The sequence below is a fragment of the Sorex fumeus genome, unplaced genomic scaffold (genome assembly GCF_029834395.1).
Source record: "Sorex fumeus unplaced genomic scaffold, SorFum_2.1 ptg000024l, whole genome shotgun sequence".
Classification (NCBI taxonomy): domain Eukaryota; kingdom Metazoa; phylum Chordata; class Mammalia; order Eulipotyphla; family Soricidae; genus Sorex; species Sorex fumeus.
The window spans coordinates 19,330,480-19,351,373 of record NW_026606081.1 but is presented as its reverse complement, the minus strand read 5'-3'; the positions used below and the strand labels follow the sequence as shown (position 1 = coordinate 19,351,373).

Genomic DNA, 20,894 nt, shown 5'->3' with positions numbered 1-20,894 from the left:
TAACGGGGAAGGATCAGGAAATTCTGGTTAAAGGGAAGGATAGCGGGAAGTGACTGTTTATGTCTATTTTTCAATCAACTCACATCTACCTCATTATTTTAATGTGACTGCATGGTATCGTTCAGTTTTAACTGGAAGCATGAACCGTTCCTAAGTGCCCCATGAAATCCCAAAGCAAAGACGGATGGAAAATCTATTCTCACCTAAGATCAAAGGGCCCAGGAGAGCCCTGCAGGAGGTAAAATGGAAATTCTAAAGGGGGTCCAGAACTATAAGACCTCAGAGAAAGACCAGATTTCCCTGCCCAAGAAAGTGAGTGAGGAGAAATCTTTGGTTATTGTTTGGTTTAATCCAATGGATAAGTGATAACATGTTTGGATCAAAAAATGTGGTTATTAAACTTCTTTGGTTACTTTTTAATCCATGGTGGGTGGGTGCCGAGGCTCCTGTGAGCACAAAGCTGTAGGGAGACCCCTCCCCCCTCAGTAAGTCAGCCCTACAGAGTCCTGCCAAGAACCCCTGGAACTTTCCCCTAGGGGGATCACGTGCAGTATGGCTGGAACAAGTGGGAAGCTGAGGAAGAGATCGCAGGGAAGCAGGAGACTGCAGGATGGTGCAGGGGAGGGGGTGTGGGAGGGGCAGGAGGACAGGTCAGGGGACAGGCGGGGGGGGGACAGACCGGTGTGGGGGGGGAGGAGCTTTGCCCTAAATGCACTTTCCCGTCTAAGGCAGGAGATGGCTGAGTTTGAAAAATAATATTTTTTCTTTCATAAAATCCTGTCTGTCATGCTCAGAGCCAGGTTTGTGGAGTCAGTCTCACGTCTCTGTAGTGGAGGAATAGTCGTGCATGTGTTCTATGGCCAACCCTCCCAGGCCCAGGGTCCACAGACCATCCGAGAGAACCGGGGCTTGGAGCTACCATGACTTAAACCAAAGTTAAGTACCTGAACAATTACTTAAACTTAACGAAGCAATGAAAGGTTTCTAATTGTAAAAGCCAACAGCAGATTGAAGCTGACATTTATTTGTAATTGGAGTTTTTCTGGGTGTGAAAATGAATTCATGCCACAACACTTAAAATCTCTTTCCTAATAACAGAGATAATAGAGAAAAACCAATAGATATAAAAATAATTATTATTAATAGGTAATTAGTTTTTTAAATGCAGAATGTTCAAGAAATACTGGGCTTTGTACTGTTAAATGTTTTAGTTCAGAAAGATCATGCAAAGCACACCACAAGAATCAGTTTCAAGCCATTGGAACTATAGGATTAAAATGTGTTTACCTCCATCTGCAGCGCAGTTTCTGAAAATAGCCCTTATTAAATGCTTATTAAATTCCAAGTACAAATAAAATTTTCCCAAAGACTGAGAATATTTTCAAATATTGTAATTATTCTATCATTCTAAATAGATTTACCACTGGGTATAAATGTAATCACTTGCGTCCAATTTATATTGGCATATGATATAATGGTGAAATTTCATCAATGACATAAAATTTTTGTGTTAAAAAATTGTTACTAAATCATTATTGCTTATACCTCATGACCATCTACAAATATCCCTCTGCTCACCTATGCTGTCATGTTGAATGTTGGTAAAAATTTGTTTTGGTTTGAGGGGCTGCATCTGGCAGTGCTCAGGGGTTATTCCTATCTCTGTGTGCTCCAGTAGACTCCTGGTGGGGACCATCCGCAATGCTGGGGATCAAACCAGGGTCAGCCGCATGGATGCTAGGTGCCCTACCCTGGACTATTTCTCTGGCCTCAGTGTTGGTGAAGTTTGGGTTCGAGGTTATTTTGATCCAAGGCCGCTTTCAAATCTGAGACTAATTTGTGAGACATTTCTTAGGTTCTTGGCGTTTTTCTGATCTCTACTGAGAGTTCTGTAACAACTGTAAGCACAACACTTCATATTCTGTGTGATAAAGGTAAAATGAACTCGCTAAGTTTAGAACTGTCACTTACTGACTATCAAAGTGTCCGCCAGGCTCCTCAGTGAGCAGCCTTTTTGTGAGAAAGAGCTGCCAACGGGAGCTGCTAATTTTGGCTGGAGTAGCCACCTAAGACTTAATCCTTAGATTAAGGCACATGTGTCGGAATCTTATTCCCTCCTATACCACTCTTGAGTTTTTATATCCCATCTCTCCTTATTGCTGCAGGTTGACTTTAGGTTGACCTTGCGACCACTCACTACTTTCAGACTAGCCTTATTCACGGCAGAGCCTGGCAAGCTACCCGTGACATATTCAATATGCCAAACACAGTAACAACAAGTTTCACGGTGGAGACATTACTGGGCCCGCTCGAGCAAATCGATGAACAATGGGAGGACCATGACCATGACCGTGACTCTCCTTATTAGTTCATTAGTCATTTTCTCAAAAAAAAATAACCAGTTCATATTTTTAAAGGAAATAATGATCCCACAGAAACAGAGTAAGACCACTGGTCTTTAATTAAAGCACAATTAAATATTGGGGGAAAAAAGACATGTTCTACATAGACAGCAGCAACAATGCCCTTTCTCTGCTTGCTAGCTGAGCACTGCTGAGAAGTAAAAATAGGTCAGGGCAGAGTAATGCTGTCTTAGATGACCACAGGAGAGGGTGATTTGAATCATGTCACTTAACTCCCAAACTGACCCCTGAGCTTACCAGGATGTTCTGCTGTCTCACTTCCCGTCATCACCGCTGCAGAGCCTGGGGGCTGGTCAGAGAGCCTGGTGAGGATGGAGTCCCTTCTGAGGCCCTGCCAGCGGAGACAGGCTCTGCTCGGGCAGCCGGCCCTGCCCAGTGCTCCCACCCTCCTTTCCTACTTCTTTGAGAACCAGAGTCCCAGAGCTAAGCATTGTTGTAGGACTGAGAGAAACGACAGCAACTAAGGCCTGAGTATGGGACTAACGTCTCATGCAACGTTTCAAACACGTGTGTGGGCAAAACACCGCAGAAGGAGACTTAGCGAAGAGCCCCTGAGTTGGGCTGGAGCAGGGCTTCTGGGTTTTGTCTCCTATGATACTTCCATCACCAGATTTTAAGTCTATAGTGATAGAATCAGATTTTTTTTAAGTGTATAGTTCTTCAAGTAAATCTGACTTTCACACCAGCCAGTAATCCCAGACCAGGCCCTTGAGCACCTGACCCCCATGCCAAGGACTCCCTGTGTGTGTGAGAGGGAGTCTGGACCCTGAACAAAGCAACAGTAAGTAGGCTAAGAGTCCAGCTGATCTTTGCTGATTTTTTTTTTATTGTGGCAGCAGGGTTTACAGCCCTGTCAGTCATGCCTCCAGCACCTACGCCTCTTCTGTTCTAACCCCAGCCATCCCCAGAGACCTCTGCCCCCACAGTGCCCAGGGCACTCCATCCAGCAGGACAAGCTTAAAAACGGCAGGACTTTGGTCCGTGTTATTTATATCTTGGCTAACACTGCACTGTCTGTAACACTGTCCTCCCATTGTTCATCGATTTGCTGGAGCCGGCACCAGTAATGTCTCCATTGTGAGACTTGTTGTTACTGTTTTTGGCATATCGAATACGCCATGGGGAACTTGCCAGGCTCTGCCATGTGGGCGGGATACTTTCTGTAGCTTGCTGGGCTCTCTTGGAGAGGGACGGAGGAATCGAACCCAAGTAGACAGTGTGCAAGGCAAACGCCCTACCTGCTGTGCAATATTGCTCCAGCCTTAAGAAGGTGATGATTAGATGAATTTATTTACAAGATAAAGTTTATGAGGAAAGACTATAAATAAAAGAACAAAACCAAACAATATACAAATTTAGTGAAGTATTAATGCATCCAGAAGAAGTTTAAAGTCAAAAGAAATCCCAAGACAAAGAATGAATTTGAATTCTATTTTAAGATCTTCCTCAAATGGAATTGCAGGGATGAGATTATGAAATATACTTAAGAAGTAACTGTTATTTTCTTCACCAGTGATTAGATTCATATACATTCATTCATTTAAAATCCCTGCATTCTTAGGCTAGTGGTCAAAGACATCAAAGAGGAGGGAAAAACGTGAGCAAAGATGTAAACTGGATCTAAGAGAGGAATAAAAAGGGGTTGAAATAATTTACTACTGGATTTGAGGAAATATGGCCTGAAACTAAATTGAGTTCTTTTCAAATTTAAGTTTCTACAATACAATTTGTCTCTCTAAATTAAAAAGGTAAAGGTAAAGGCCCTCCCGTTGATCGTCGATTTGCTCGAGCGGGCCCAGTAACGTCTCCATTGGAGACTTTGTTGTTACTGTGTCTGGCATATCGAATACTCTCGGTAGCTTGCCGGGCTCTCCGAGAGGGGCGGAGGAATCGAACTCGGGTCGGCCATGTTGGCCGCTTGTAAGGCGAACGCCCTACCTGCTGTGCTATCTCTAAATTAATATTGTATTTACTGAAACTGAAAAGAACAGTGCCTTAAAATTACTGACCTTATAGTAGATGAAAAAAATAATTGTTTTACAAATATTCAAGAAAATAAGTGGGCAAGTATAGTTTATTCATGAAGCCCATCAAGGAAAGTCAATGATAACTCGAAGTAAAATGCATCATTAAAGTACATGAGCTGTGAAATAACACAATAGAACCCATAATTATCATGTGTAAATTTTTAATTATGTTTGTTGGGACACTGTAGAAAAATTGTGGTACTTAGAAAATTTCTTCTTCTCTTATTGCATTACAAAAGAAGATGATAAAGCAACATCCTAATTCAGTCTACATTGGTTCTTTTTTGTTTGCTGGGGTTTTTTTTGTCCACACCCAGCTGTACTCAGGGCTTACTCCTGGCTCCTTATGCAGGAATCACCTCTGGACAGCTTGGGGGAGCATACTGGGTGCAGGGGATCAAACTCAGGCCGGCTTTGAGCAGGGTAAGTTCGTTATCCCTGTACTATCTTTCTGGCCCCAAATTCTTAATATTAAGGTAAAACTCGAAGATTTAAGACTTTACTAAATCTAACTGAAAAGTATAATTGTTAGTATGTTTTCATCTTTATGGAGCAAGCAAATAATGAATTGATTAAATATATCCAGCAAATATTGAAAATTTTAATGTGGACATAACTTAAGTAAAAGTAATTTACTTGCTGGAAAAGTAGAAAAATTCCTTCGATCCCAATGTGTCCTTTCATTTCTTCCTTCTAAATGTCAAAATTGAGGGGCCAGAGAGATAGCACAGTGGGTAGGGTGTTTGCCTTGCACGCGGCTGACCCGGGTTCGATTCCCAACATCCCATATTGTCCCCTGAGCACTGCCAGAAAGTAATTCCTGAGTGCAGAGCCAGGAGTAACCCCTGTGCATCACCAGGTGTGACCCAAACAAACAAAAAAAAAGTCAAAATTGAGTTGAAAATTGCATGTACTGCGAGCCTTTAACTGGTGGCGCAGGTCTTAACTCTATATTGCCATGTAATACATCCCCCTAATCAGGCCTGAAAACAGCTATCTATTAAACCCCTGGTTTCTGTAGAAAATTCAAGCCTCCAACGAGCAGAGCCCTGGGAACCGCCCATGTGGCCACAAAACAAAATGAAATACCCATCACACATTTTACAATTCAGCTTGAGTTACTTCATCGACAAATTTAGAGATAGTAGGTACTAATTCTCATTATCAGCATATTATAAACCAAAGAATTATATAATAGCATATTACACACTATATATGTTATAGCTCATAGGAGCATATTACAAGAAATGATGCTATAAGAACACTTAATTTTTCATTTTTGTACAGAAGTTGAGTTTATGTCAATCTGCTATTTTTTCTTTTCCTTATGAATACATAGTTTTTAATGTGCATTTTAGATGAGCTTTTCATTTACATAATGTAAAATAGCTCCTCATTGTGTGGCTGTCTTCACTTTCCTACTGTGCCTTTTGATAATATCTGTTCTAATGCAATAATGCAATAAATTTGTCTTTTCTTTTATGGCTAGTGCTTTGTGTGCACTTTCCAGGCAAAAAGGATATCACGATAGCCTTTCTTTATTTCTTAAAGGTTTTAAGTTTGCATTTGCATCTAAGCCAGTGTTCCACCTGGGAACGCTGCTGCCTCTGCTGACAGCGTGACACAGGGGTCCTGTCAACGCCCGCCAGCTCCTGTCATTGGACGCAGAGTCCCCTGCAAAGACTACCGCTTCCCGCCTGCTTACTGTTTCCTCAAAGACCCGCTATGACTGTGGCTTCAGAGCTCCCTGCTGGCTCTGCCACTGTTCCCTGCATCTCCCGTGTAGGCTGGTTTCCTGGCCGTGTCTTCATATGCACTTAGTAATTCGTACAGAGGGTTCTTTGGGGGATATTTTTGGGGGGAGGGGCTGTAGTTGTTTGTTTAGGCTTGGTTTTTGGACCACACCTGGCAGTGCTCAGGGCTCACTTCTGACTCTGTGCTCAAGGATCACTCTTGGCAGGGCTTGGGGACCATCTGGGGGTGCCAGAGATTGAATCAGGGTCTGCCATGTGTGATGCAACTGCCTACTCACCGTATTTTATCCCTTGGGCCCTCTTTTTTTTTTAATTCCTTGGGAAATACTTAAATTTTATTGACTTGATTTATTTTCCATCAAGTATATATCAGCTTCTCACATCCTACAATAGTCTATTAGTAATTCTGTTTAAATTACATTAGATCTACAGATCCATGAGGAGAAAATGAACATCATTCAATTACTGAGATGTCTAGTCAATGAACATGTTGTATTTCCACAATTTAAAAAAATGTCACTCAATAAGTTCTTATTGTTCTTCTCATAGAAACCATGCATCTTTATTAGAATGTTTTGTAGGTATTTTATGTTTACTTATGTTTCTATAAACTAAATTATAAAAAATTATTTTTCAAATATGCTGCATAGATAGGAATAAAATTACAATATTCTATATTCAGGAAACTTGATGGACTCTTTAATAGTTTGTTAGTAAATTCTCATGGAATTTCTATTTTTCAAATCACCTATATAGCATACTTTTGTCTACAGTCATACATACAAGTTTTCCTTCTAAATTATTGTAATATTTTCTTGTTTCAAAGTATCATGTTAAGCGAAATAAGTCAGAAAGAGTGGGATAGACACAGAAAGATTGCATTCATCTGGGGAACATAAAGCAACAAAATGGGAGACTAACACCAAGGAGTGGCTGAGATTAGTACCAGGAATTTTGCTCCATGACTTGGAGGCCAGCCACATGTGCTAGGGGAAAAGGAAGCTCAGATAGAGAAGAGAGCACCAAATAAAGGGTGTTGGGAGGATCCTCCCAGGGTGGGTGAAGCATGCTGGAAGTAGACTACAGACCAAACATGATTGCCACTCAATGCCTCTCTTGCAAACCACAGGACCCAAAAGGAGAGAGAGAGAATAAAAGGGAATGCCCTGCCACAGAGGCAGGGTGGGATGGGGGGGAATAGGGGGTGGGAGGGATGCTGGAACCCGTGGTGGTGGAGGATGGGCGCTGGTGGAGGGATGGGTACTTGATCATTGTATAACTGAAACCCAAGCACAAAAATTTGTAAGTCTATAACTGTACCTCATGGTGTTTCACTAATAGAAAAATTTAAAAAAATGTACATGAGAAATGAGTCAGAAAGAGAGGGGACAGACATAGAAAGATAGCACTCACTTGTGGAATATAAAGTAACAGAATGTGAGACTTACACACAAGAATGTAGAGATATGTACCAGGAGGATTGCTCCACAGCTTTGAAGCCAGCCTCATATGCTGGAGGAAAAGGCAGCTCAGATAGAGAAGGGACCACCAAAAAAAGGGTGTTTTGAGAGCCCACTCGGGATGGGAGATGTGTGCTGAAAGTAGACTATAGACCGAACATGATGGCCACTCAATACCTCTATTGCAAACCACAACACACTAAAGGAAAGAGAGAGCAAAAGGGAACTCCCTGCCACAGAGGCAGGGTGGTGGTGGTGGGGGGGGGGGGGTTGGGTGGGGGTGGCAGAAGGGATGCTGGGACCATTGGTGGTGGAGGGATGGGCACTCAATCATTGTATGACTGGAACGTAAGCACAAAAGTTTGCAACCTCAGGATGATTCATTAGAAAAGAAAAGAAAAGGGAAAAAAAGACAAATATGCACATGAGTTTGCATATTTAGCGTTCTCTTTCAGAAAGCATTTCCAACTAGACTGCTTCCTTCCTGTCTCTAAGGGGAAGCTCAGGCTTCACCATTGGGCTGGAGGGTCGTTTGCTTCTGGAGCTGCCCTGTCAGGTGAGGAAGGTTCTCTTGTTTGCTAACTCAGCTCAGAGGTTTAGGGCACACTGGCAGGTGGTGGGCAGTGAGCAGGTCCCTCTGTGGTTTCTAGTCCTTTGTGGTTTCTAGTGGGAGGACAGTTGATCTCGGTCCTGCCAGATTCCCAGCCCTCAGCCTCTCTGCGTGTTCTTGCTCACAAGCTCCGCCCCACTGGGCCATCAGGAAACACCCTGGGAGCCAGCAGGGCCTGAGCTGGGCAGTGAGGACGCCTGGCCCCATTGTGTGCCTCGGGGACACGGTGGCCGGTTCCCTCCTCAGCCTGAAGCGGGAAGGGGGCCGGGCCACCGGCACTCGTGGACACGGAGGGGAGGTCAAGAGGAACCGTGAGCGAGGGCTGCCCTCTCTGCCAGGGCCCCGAGAGCTTGTTTTAAGCCAGCCTGCCTTGGGGATTTCACTGCTTCCACTAATATTTGTCTTGGCCAAGCCTCGTTTCCTATTGTGCTGCAGTCAGGCAGGAAAGACGATGCTGAATTAATGACAAGGTTGGTGGGGAAAGTGGAGGGGTCAGCAGGGGGACCCCTGCCAGGGCCGGGGGCCACAGGGGGCCGGGTCCCTGGGGTGAGTGCTCAGGAGAGAGTCCTGGTCCTCAGGGCTTTCGCCAGGAACCAGTGTCAGGCGGCTGGGATGAGGCACAGGTGTCTGCCAGACCACACACCTGCCGTGCCCCGGCCAGGACAGGAGAAGGTGAGACTCACGGAGGCTGCAGGGGAACCTGATGAGCGTGAGTGCTCAGGGGTCTGCCCAGTCCTGGATGCTGGGGCAGGGGGTCTGCAGGTCTGTGGGCCAGCTCAGGCCAGAGCCCAACCACCGTGGCACCACCTCCAGCCCCTCTGTCCCTCCTTCCCACCCGGGTCTTCCCCTCCCAGCCTGCTCCGGTGGCTCATTCTCCTGGATCATGCCCCCCTCAGGGCTCTGTAACCCCCCTCTCTCCCTGCCCTCTCTCCCCCTCTCCACCTCTGTCCCCCCTTCCTTTCCCTTCCACCATCAGATCTCTTCAAATTACATACAAGTAATATCACCTGAAAAACAGAAGGAAACGTCTTCTGGTAGCTGAATGCTGAGAAACGTCTCTCCTGGGAGAGAATCGTCCTTTCCTATGCAAAGCAGACGCTTTCCAACCACCCTATCTGCAAATTCCCGAAGGAAGGAAACGAGGGAATAGAAAGAACTGTCTTACTCAGAATGGACGTATCTAGGAATAACAGGATGGGAGCAAAGCATGAGAACTTGAGGTCAAATGCACAGAAATTCTTTGTTAGGATCCATTCATACAGCTATAGATCAGGAAGAAAACTCCAGAGCCGCAGGCGTGACAGGCAGAAGATAAAGACGGGGAGGTTGGACCCCTGCTTGGCTCAGGACAGCTCGGTGCAGCCCTGCTGACAGGAAGCAGGACTTGTCAGCGAGAAGGAAGTTGAGAACATTATTATGTGACACTTGTCCATGGAGACAGAGAAGTAACCTTTTGTTTTATGTAACATGCAGGTCAATAACATGTTGATGTGCGTTGCAGGGTATGACAAAGCAAATCGACTAATCCTCACATCTCCTTTGCATAAGACATTTTAGCTACTTAATGATGAATGAATCTTTTTTTGAAACTTTTTTGGGGGTCACACCCAGCGATGCTCAGGGATTACTCCTGGCTTTGCATTCAGGAATTACTCTGGTGGTACTTGGGAGACCAGATGGGATGCTGGGGGTCAAACCTGGGTCGGCTGCATACAAGGCAAATACCCTACCTGCCGTGCTCTCGCTCCAGCCCCAATGAATAAAATTTCTGAAGTCATGAGACTAAGGGAATTATCTTATACTTGGATCTGGATGGAATTAGAATAAAGTGAATTACCCATCGTTGTAGGAGCTGCAGAGAAGAGACCTGTTGTCAGGGTATCTTTACAGAGTCTGTGTGGGTGAGGGCTAGTCTGACCTCAGCTGCTTTCCATTGCCTGAAAGGATGCAGAGAGTGAAAGCATCTTGCTCACTTTCCTGTGAGCCAGATTCAAAAATGATTTGCTACTTTGTTCAGGTATCTGACCATTTTTGTGACTGACATAAATTAAAGGAAGCATTTTGATAGCACAGCGGGTAGGGCGCTTGCCTTGCATGCAGCTTACTCGGCTTGTACCCGGCCGAGTCAAGTTCGATTCCTCTGCCCCTCTCAGAGAGCCCAGCAAGCTACCGAGAGTATCTCACTAGCACGGCAAAGCCTGGCAAGCAACTCGTGACGTATTCGATATGCCAAACACAGTAACAAGTCTCACAATGGAGACGTTACTGGTCCCACTCAAGCAAATCGATGAACAATGGGAGGACAGTGCTACAGTGCTACAGCAATCAAATAGCACATCAACTTCATAGGGCAAATCAAGCTCGTTAGCCAGCCAGGAAACTATTCCCAAACGACACTGCCACTGTGTAAGCCACACAGACTCAGGAGTAATCCCGAGAGTTATCAGTCATGGGGACTAACCAGGAGAGCATGGTGGTGTCCAACTCTGGCTTCTGAAGAAATAAAGTTCTCAGGCTAAACCAAGTGCAGTTCCTAAGAATCGCCAAGTGTCTGAGATAGATCCAGGTCAAGACGTTTCCCAGAGAGCCTATTGGTTCATGTAGTTTAATCCTAAAGGCGCAATTGCTATGAATAAATCTTTAAACAAGTAGACTCTGAGCATTGAATTTGCAGGAAAGAAATGGTTGGGGATGCTTGCTGGCTGGCGGAGGGGTCAGGTGAGGTGAGTGGACAGGGCAGGGGGTGGCCTCAGTCCCAAGATAGTGTCCTCACACTTCTGAGGACCCTAAGATATTATGTCCTCACATTTGCCGAACACCTCAGAGGACAATTTCACAGTTCAAACTACAAAAAAACATTTTTTTTTTCCTGCTGCTTCAGTTAAAAACAAATTCAACGTGTGATACAAATAACTTTCTGGGTTCTCTGTTTTTTAAAGGCCTGTTCTCTTACTCCTGGGCGGTGGCAGAGAAGGCTTCCACAGGCCATTTGCGTGGGCAGCGGTGAGGGTGAGGAGGTGGGCTAGCAGTTAGGGGCAGGAGCCCGCAGAGGCCGTGCCTCAGGGACTTTGAGGGGGACAAAGTGCCTCCCTTCCCTGCCCAGTGGGGGAGAGTGTTTGCACGCGGATGACTCACATGGAGCACTGGTTTCTAACTTACAGGTCCACAGCAGGTTTGTTCCGATTCTCATGTAATGCCAATTTTGTATCATTAAGGTTTTTTTTCCCCTCAGTTTAAAAATAATGAGACCGAGTCTATGGAATGTTTAGTGTCTTAATTGCTTTCCTTATGATAAGCTGAGGAGCTCCACCCAAGCCCAGTTCTCTTAACGCCCAACTTCCCCCATCACCTTAGTCAGCCTGTCAGATCAAGGATGTTAAACGGGGAGGAAGGAGAGAGTCTGTGCAGACACCAGGGGTGGTGGCTGAGGAGAACACAGCGCTGGAGCGCACAGTAGGTGCCCAAGCTCTGGTCACGGCAGCCCCGGGCACTGCCCACAGCCTGCCCTCCCCGCCCAGGGACACTCGTAAGTGCAGACACACTTTCGAGTATCAGCTTGAGTGATTCATTTCCATAGTGAGTTAAGAAACTGCAAGGCTTTCTAGAAAACACAGCAGCAGTCTGCATAGGCTGGAGCACGCCTGCATATACTGTGGTTAAAAGCACATTTGCCTCAAAGACAGTCACCTTCCTGGCAGCCTATACCCAGCCTGTTGTGAATTCCCATGTGCCAGTTTCTCACCTGTGATTTAAATATTTGCCAGCTTAAGACAGGAATCAGGCTTAGTTTTTGTTTTCGTTTTGGGGCCATACCTGGTGGTGCTCAGGAGCTTACTCCTGGATCTGTGCTCAGGGATCACTCCTGGTGGGGCTCAGGGGACCATATGTAGTGCCAGGGATACAAGTTCAGGTCAGCTGCATGCAAGGTAAGTGTCTTAATCTCTGTACTATCTCCCCAGGCCAGGAATCAGTTTTGAAATAGAACAATTTATTTAAAGGGAATGTCAGCTATCACAGGACTAATGAATCACTAAGGTCCGTAAAATGGAGAGTTTCTACCCTCGAACACCGTTGCCGTGTGCTCTGTGTGATGAGCTGGTGACCTGGGGTGTGAAGGGCTGTGTCCACCCATCCCACAGCCCAGGAAGCGGGAGGACGAGTACCCTGCCAAGTCCACTCAGATAGCATGTGGCAGAGCTGGGATCTGAACCCAGACTGCCTGGCTCCAGGAGAATTATAAATAGGATTCTTGCGTGATTAATTTCCTCATGGCCATTTCCTCTTTGCTTCTTTCCTTCTCTAAGCCCACCGCAGTGTGGCATTGCCGGGAGACCCACACATCTTTTTTCCAGCAGCCTCACAATGGGTGCTGGTGCATGCTGACCCCTTCCAGCCCGGTCACTGAGTTCAGGAAGTGGAGTAAGCCACTCTTCGTGAACAGAGGCCATTTGGAAAACTGTGATCTTACTGGATTTAGGTCAGAGGTGGTAAGAGGCAGCAGCGACACCTGAGTCATTTAGGCCTTCCCTTTTCTGATGAGTAAAACTCAATTTACTTTAATTTCAATACAAGTTCTGGCGTAATGGAGACAATGTAGGAGAAGGGTCCTAAGAACATCCTGTCGTGTGACTGTGAGCACCAGCCTAGTATCAGGGATACGGCCTCTGAGCCTCCCTTACCTGATTGGGAAACACATATGGTAAAGTCCCTGGGAGGGGCTGGGGGCGAGGGACTCCATGGAAGCTTTCCTGAGGTGTTGTAGGGATCAGGGTCCTCCTGACCTCCACTGTGGCTTTTCCCCTTTCCCTCTGCGGAGTGTTTGCAAGGCTCCCGGGCTCACACATCGGATTCCGGCTACACGTTTGTGGTGGCACCAAGCAGGACACCTTGGTGATAGTGGAGGATAGCAGGGAGACAGGGAAAGGCCCTTGGCAAAGAAACTTCTGGGAGGAAAATCCTAAGACTGATCCTTCCTATGGATACAGAAAACAGACCTGATAAGACCACTGGCAGACCCTGAGCATATTGGACCCCTCCCCAAGAAGTTCCTCAAACCCTCAGACCTCTCCCTTAATCCGATTAACTTTAAGTGATTCAGCCCCAGAAGACTCCATAACATTAAGACAACCCCGAGATCAAGACAATCAAGAAGAGCCTATAAAAGCCACCTTGAACAAAGGAAGGGTGTGAAAATGCTGCCTGAGTCCATGTGCTGCTTGTGTCCATGCGGCCAAGCACATGTGTTGCCCGCATCTCCCCCCTTGAGCTGTGGACTTTCATACTTTGCTGTCTAATGCTGGGATGTGTGTAGGGGCTCTCTCTGCCCTTGGAGAAGTCCGCGTTCTCTCTTGAGCATGTTTCTCCTCTCTCTCTCTCTCTCTCTCTCTCTCTCTGCCTACACACTTTCAAAAAAAAAAACCCTCCAAATAAAATCTGTTTTACTTCACTGCTTGTCTACTCCTGAAATTCCTTTCTGTGCTCGAGACAAGAGCCCAGTAACCCTGGGCCCCGGGTGGCAGAGGCGGATCAGGAGAAAGTGACCATCTCTCTCCTCCCTGCTTCACATGAGCCACCCGTGGGGCCCACCGACATCAAATAGGGCTCGAGGTCATAGGGCCATGTGAGAGGGTGCTGGGTGTCACAGAGGCAGGCCTTTGGCTGCAGAACCACAGCCCAGGTCCCGACTCAGGGTTCAGCACTAACAATGTGGGTCACGCCAGCCTTTGGCCGATTACAGCAGATTAAAGGAAGTTCCCGTTTCAGAGGAGCAACACAGACAGTGCAGAGTCGGGGCATCGCCTCTCCCAGACGGCTGCTGAGTCCAGCTCCCTGTCAGCCTGCCCCTTGCCTGGGCCTCAGCCACCGCTGCTCATCACGGGGCTTAGTTTACTCATCCAGAGTCATGATAATTGTCTGTTTTGTTTCTTGAATTGGGCTGGAGCGATAGCACAGCAGGTAGGGTGTTTGCCTTGTAAGCGGCCAACATGGCCAACCCGAGTTCGATTCTCCGCTCCTCTTAGAGAGCCCAGCAAGCTACCGAGAGTATTTCACTTGCACGGCAAAGCCTGGCAAACTACCCATGACGTATTCGATATGCCAAACACAGTAACAATTGTCACAATGGAGACGTTACTGGGCCCACCCGAGCAAATCGATGAATGACAGGAGGACAGTGACAGTGACAGTTTCTTGAATGAAGAGGAAGACATGTAGTAAATAGAAATCAGCATGTAGCTGATCTTTAGCTCTCCATTGCCATCCCGATAACAATGCGCCTAAGGAAGGAAAAGAGGGGATCCTGACTCTGTCCCGCAGTAGGGGCCAGGAGGGCTGTGGATGGGGGTCCTGAGCAGGGCTGAGTCTGGAATGGGGACGCAGGCAGGCAGCAGGGCCAGGGGAGAAGGGTCCGCAGCCGTCCCGCTCATCCTGGCCAGGCCACCCTCCAGAGTCACCGTCTGGGTGACCCCAGAACTTCTCCTGGGGCGGGCCTCGTGCAGAGTAACTGAGTCAGGGGTAGGAGCACGCCCCGTGGGACGGTGCTGTCAGGTGGGACCGAGGAATGTGGAGGAGAGGACTCAAGTTGGGGTATGCCTGCATAGACCCGCATGCACCGTCCCGCCATGAGAGAACATCCTCCTCCTGGCTGCCCGACTGTGGGCTCGGGGGTGGCCTTTCTTAAAGCGACTGACTGTACATGTCGTCCAGTCTGACCTGGGGACCTGGGGAGTGGCAGTAGCAAGGGCTCCTCTCAGCACTCGGCAGCCAGTCCTGTCCAGGTATGACAGGGCAGCGGTGACCCAGGGTCTCAGAAGTGGGAAGGAGATGCTGCTTGGGTGAGGGTGGCTCACAGGCCTTCATGTCACTGCGGCACCTTGGGTTGCTCTCGGGAGCAAGAGGAGCAGGAACATGGTGGCTGATGAAACATACACGGCTGGTTTGCACTGGGTCATCATTGCACCGAAAGCACCTACTGGGAGCTTGAAGTCTAAGCAGTCCATGGGGAAAACAAAGGTTGGACTCAACGTTCAGGATATCTAACGAACGCATAGCCTTGTGGAAACTCAGATGCTCAGGTTCTCCTCGGGATTCTGGATAACACCAGAGAGGTGAGAACACCAGGCTCTGGGTCTCTGGCCTCTCAGGCAGGCCTGTGGAGGGAGAGCCATGAGGAGAGAATCCAGACAAGGGTTGAGGGCTGAGTAACCGCCCACTAAACCTCTCATGCTGCTGCATTTTCCCCCAAATTGACCATCTGATTTGGGAAGTCTGTTCACAGTGAGGCCGTTAAACAGAAGTAATACGTAAGAGAATGTGCTCAGAAGCCATTGATCGTCTACCTAAGATAGACCATGGATGAACCGTGTGCGTGATTTATTTAAATTTTTTCTGTAATTTTGCAAACTTTACTTTTTTTTTTCTTTAAATGACAGGTCATTTTTGTATTTTCTTTTTTAGATGTGAATAAGATGTCTGTGAATATCTCAAACTGTAAGATTATTTGTGAAATATTCGATGCCCTAAAAGGAGAATTAAATTCTGTGTATCTATCTCAACTTCACTTTCTGTGTTTCTTCCTGTGGATTTGGTATTAATTTGGGACTAGCACGATGACTTTTCCCCTCATCTCCTCTCCTGCTGGAGTTTGGGATCTGGCCAACCTTTGATATACTCCTTTTCCTTGTATCTAATGCCCAATTTCATACCAGGAACCACAATATTCCACTTTTACTGTCTTATATGCTATGATTCGTGGCTGCCCATAAACTTTTTACAAGTACAAGGTAAAGGATTGATAAGAAAATAACACAAAGCAACTACTTCATTCATTTTTTGCATTCATTAACCTAACTGGACTTGCTGTCTATTGTTTAGGGCTATTCCTAAACAAGTAAGCTCTAAAAGAAATCCCTGCTTTCAAGGCATTAATAGAGCTACAGAAAGAGAACACACACACACACACACACACACACACACACACACACACACACGCTCTTCCTCTCTCTCTGTTTCTCTGCTAGAGTTGGAAAATGAATACTGGAAGAGGGTTAGAAACATACAAAAGAGAAACAAATTGCTTTTCTACCTTAATCTTAATGCATAGGGATGAAGAACTATTGGGATTCAAGAATTAAGAAATGCCCCCTCAACATTTCCTCCATCTCCTGGGCCGTTTTAACTATTTACCATAGGATTGAATTTACCAGTGGATATCTCCAGTTGAATAGCTAGGACTTCAGACTTATCATGTTCAAAAAGATCATTATTTTTTGCTCCTAACGATATCCTCTTCCCCCCCCCCCCCGTCTGCTTGCAAGCCATTCTTCTTAGAGATTGAAATAACCTTCTCTCTCCAGCAATCTCTTTTTCTCTCGTTGCAGTCAATAATATGTCAAATTACAGACTTCCTACTTCCTCCAAGCTCTTCCCCAGATCTGTCTTTTTCATTTTATTGATAGACTCTCAGGCTTGCAATAACATCTGAACTATTTTCTTAAATTTTTATCTCTCCTGACAGCAATAGTCTAATCAATATCCTGCAGGAAGATTGATTTCTGCCTCCTACCCGAGCCGTGGAATTCCTGGCCCACTCAGACTCACTCAGGGGCTGCAAGCTGCAGGTCGAGGTTCCTCCTCCTGGGGTGACACCAGCCCTTAGGGGGCTGGGGACTCCCACAGCATCTCTGACTTTTAGTCACTTGACCTGCGGTGGCCTCACAGCACTCCCTCGTGCCTGCCCGTCACCTTCCGTGTGTTGAGGCTTTGTTTTCCTACTCGGGAAGTTCCATCATCTGCAGCTTCCCCCACTTTAAAGCCCGTGGCTCTTAGGAATTTCCATTTTTATATGAAAGCCTTCCTTGTGTCCTTACACCAAAATAACCCCAAGAGAACTCTCCGGATCTCTCCCGCCAAGTAAAGTCCACAGTCAATCAGAACTAAAGTGGCTTGGCGCACCCTCCTCTCCCCTCTTCTAGAGCCAAATATTTTTTTCCTATTTGTTTTTTAGTTTGTTTGTTTGCTTGGGGGGGCCACACCCTGCAGTGCTCAAGGGTTACTCCTGGCTTTGTACTCAGGAATTTCTCCTGGCAGTGCTCGGGGAAGCAATTGAGGTGCCTGAGGTTGAAGCTGGGTCGGCCAGTGCCCATAAGTGCTCTCCCCACCTGCTCTGGGGTTTGTTTTGTTTGGGTCCACACCTGGTAGTGCTCAGGGCTTACTCCCTGCTCTGCACTCAGGGATCAGTACTTGTGGACCTGGAGGCCTGTGTGGGGTGTCGGGATTGATTCCGCGTTGGCTGCATGAGAGGTCAGGCTCTCCCTGCTCTGCATTCTCTTTCTCTGGTGCCTCTTCACCTTCCTTTACCCATGGCATTGAGAAGTGTGTGTGTGTGTGTGTGTGTGTGTGTGTGTGTGTGTGACCAGCCACGGTTTTCCTCCATGAACTCAAAGGTTCAGTCACTAACAAATGAATTCCTCTAAGCAATTAAATTCTCATTCAGACTCCACAGAGTGATGCTTTTTCCAGCTTGCAAATGACTAACATATTTTAATCTTTCCTAAATTAATGTAAAGTTCAAAACTCAATGGCACTTGCAGAATAAATCACTTCCAGAGCCTTTTTTTTTCTCTCTTGAACCCCTCCTTCTTCACTTCAATTATTTGAGTCCTGATAGTCAGGAGGGGGGAAAACAAAAGCTCATGGCTCAGTCCAGATCTAAAAGCCAAAGGGGCTTAAAAGGAACTGCAGGGGTCTGTTTAGTTAACGCTAGAATTAAGTAACCTTTCTGGAAAAAAGAATGAAAACTTCTTTCCAAGAGGGGGCTCCCCATAATACTACCAATAGAACCGCTTTCTAAGCCGAGATGGTAAATGTTCTAGCAGCAATCAAGTAAGAGAAGGTCACTGCTACATACAGAAAGATTCCCTTGATTCTCACAGAGCACAAAGCATGATGTTGTGCTTATTTAAATCAAGAATTACAAAAACATCAGAAGAAAGAAAAGGAGTCCATTTATCTAAAAGATCATTATTTGGGAATCATCAGCATGCAAAAAACGTAGAGACAACTTGTGAGTTCAGGGCAGTGAACGCCTCAAGAGTCAACTCTGGGGATGAGGTGTGAAGAATTCCGAGCTGGGGAACATATAACACTTCAAAATCAATGTGTTTCCGGTACAAGGGATTAAGAAAAGAACTTAATACATCAGCTCAGGAAATGCTTCATTTCCCGTGTCATATCTCGGAAGGAAAACATAAAGCAGACAGCCAGGTGTCGCCCGGTCATGCCCACAGAGGGGAAACTCCTCCAACCCCAGGGTCCTCCAGGCCCAGCCTGTCCTTTCCCGAGCAATGTGGGGTCATGTCTGCACTGTCGTCTTTGCCCAGATGGGCCAGGACGGAGGCGACGTCCCCAGCAGGGCAGGCTCAAAAGAGTAGAAACTGGTACCAGGTGCCCCCATGCGTCTACCTGCATCCTGCTCCCGGCCCTGTCCTGACCCCGTTCCAGCTTCTGCTCACAGTGACACGTGCTGTGTAGGGGAACAGTGCTGAGGGAACACGGTCCCCACTGCCAGCAAGGCTGGGCCAGCTGCCGTCCAGGGCCTCTGCCCCCTCAGCGGGCTGGTCTGCAGACTCGGGCTTTGTCAGCCCCGAGGTGCTGCTTAGGGTATCAGATTCATGCATCATTCTCGCGGCACTTCGTGTATTTTTTCCTTCCTTTTAAAAAATCAGGTTCCAAGTAAGTCTGTTTGTGGGGTTGGAGCACATCTGACGGTGCTCAGGGGGATCATATGTGGTACCAGGACTGGGCCCCCAGATCGGCTGTGTGCAAGGCAGCACCCAACCCGGTGGACTCTCTGGCCAGCCCCCAGATCCACCTCCTGAGTTCAATTTCCTGAGTTCAATTTTCAACCAAATGTGCATCGCAAGCTGACCTCGGGGACTCTGTAAGGGCCTGGGGTCCGGGTCAGCAGTGTAGCACTTGGAGAGACTCTGGGCTTGGTCAGGAAGGGAAAGAAGGTCAGGAAGAAAGAAGAGAGAAATTGAGACAAAGGGAGAGAGAAAGACAGAAGTAAAGGATTTAGAGAAATAAAGATAAAGGGAGGGAGTGAAAGAGAAAGAAGGGAGGAAGCAAAGGAAGGAAGAGAGAACAAGAGAGAAGAGAAACAGCCCTGGGGTGTGGGCGTCCTGGTTCCTGGCTGTCCAGGGACCTGTCCTAAATCTGCACACGGACGGTGAAAAAGCGGCAATAAACCCTGTCCAAGGAGAGCATCAAGCCCTACATTCTCCCAGTAAATTAGAACAACGCGGCCAACACAGTGACGGCGGGATGCTGTGATTTGCCAGGATGCTGCAGCACCAGGCCCGTCTTCCCCGCCATGGGTTTCTTTGTGGCAGGCTGGGGTCAATTTTCTCTCTTACTGAGTCGTCTTGGACTGGGATGGCACGCTTTTCTCTCAGTAGCATATCGGCCACTGTGGATAAGGACAATATCCCATTTATTTTTGTGTTCCCTTCACTGCTGAGTAGGTATTGGGAACTAATAAACTCTGATGAAATCTAATTGCTCACTATGAATCCCTCAGGAAGAGTTACAAGCCACACGTAATCGCTTCTTGCATCTGTTGGTTGACAGAGCTGGGAGCCATGAAGACACAGCATGTCTCCGGGCTCTGCCGGGTCAGTCCCCACAGTGCGACTGGGCACTGTGTGGGTCTGGGAGACTGTGACGTCCCCACAGCCTGGGCCCCGCTACACCCCGCCTGCCCCTGAAAAGACTCAGGCCCGAGACAAGACAAACAGACCCGGTGCCAACGGACGCCTGCCTCCCACGCGGTGGGGACAGCTGCGCCCCAGTCCAGTGTAGAAACTGGACGCTCCTGAGATCAGTATGTTGAGTTTTAACGGGTCTTTGTCTCTCTCCTTCCCAAAGGGCCCGGTGCTACTGGGGAGACAACACGGCTGCGATGGAAGCCAAGAGAAACCGTCTCTCCCTCATTCTCTCCCTGGAAGGCCGTGGGCAGTCAGCATTCCCAGCGGCCCCTGGACACGCACTGGGCCGTTGTCCCACAGCTCACCTCCTGCCAACTCCCTCCAGCCTCCCCCCCGACCCGCCTCTGGTGAGGGTCCCCGGGCCACAGCCCCCCCCCCCCCCCGGGCATGACCCACCTGCAGGGGGGTCGGAGAGCTGGGTACCTGCGTCCTGCCCGCTGCTCAGGCCGGCCAGCAGGAGACAGACGACGGCCACGCGCTGCATGCTGTCCCGGAGCTCCTGCGGGCTGCTCGGCCGGCCCGGGGAGCACTCGGAGAAGGTGTGGGGACTGAGGAGGTCTGCCCATTCCTGCTGATTTCGGGGCTCAGATAAAGAACGGAGGAAACACACGCCGTCCCGGGGGAGCCGGGCAGAGGCAGTCATTGTTTCAGCCCCTTACAGGAACTGGTTTTTTCTCTTCCTTTGGCAGCCACTTGTGTTTTTGTTACTAAATTATTTTGTTCTTCAACAAAAAGGTCAGGAGAGTTTTGAACAGAAACAGCTCTTCCTAGAGGAGGGCACATGCAGCTTTTCAACTTTTGTTTTGAAAGTCCATATTGGATGCTGATAAAGGGGCTCATTAAGCAGAATCTCGG

At 47.5% G+C, this 20,894-nt stretch overlaps 1 protein-coding gene across 3 annotated transcripts in view; it reads right to left on the bottom strand.

Annotated features, from left to right (window-relative positions):
* EMCN (endomucin) overlaps window positions 1-20,556 on the bottom strand; it is an 85,732-nt gene extending 65,176 nt beyond the window's left edge. For 2 of the 3 annotated variants that reach the window (XM_056114241.1, XM_056114242.1), the window contains exon 1: window positions 20,436-20,556. In XM_056114241.1, coding sequence (XP_055970216.1) covers window positions 20,436-20,523 — 88 coding nt within the window. In that variant the 5' untranslated portion in view covers window positions 20,524-20,556. The remainder of the gene's footprint in view (window positions 1-20,435) is intronic. The other variant, XM_056114243.1, reaches the window with a different exon arrangement.
* Between the last annotated feature and the right edge of the window lie 338 nt (window positions 20,557-20,894).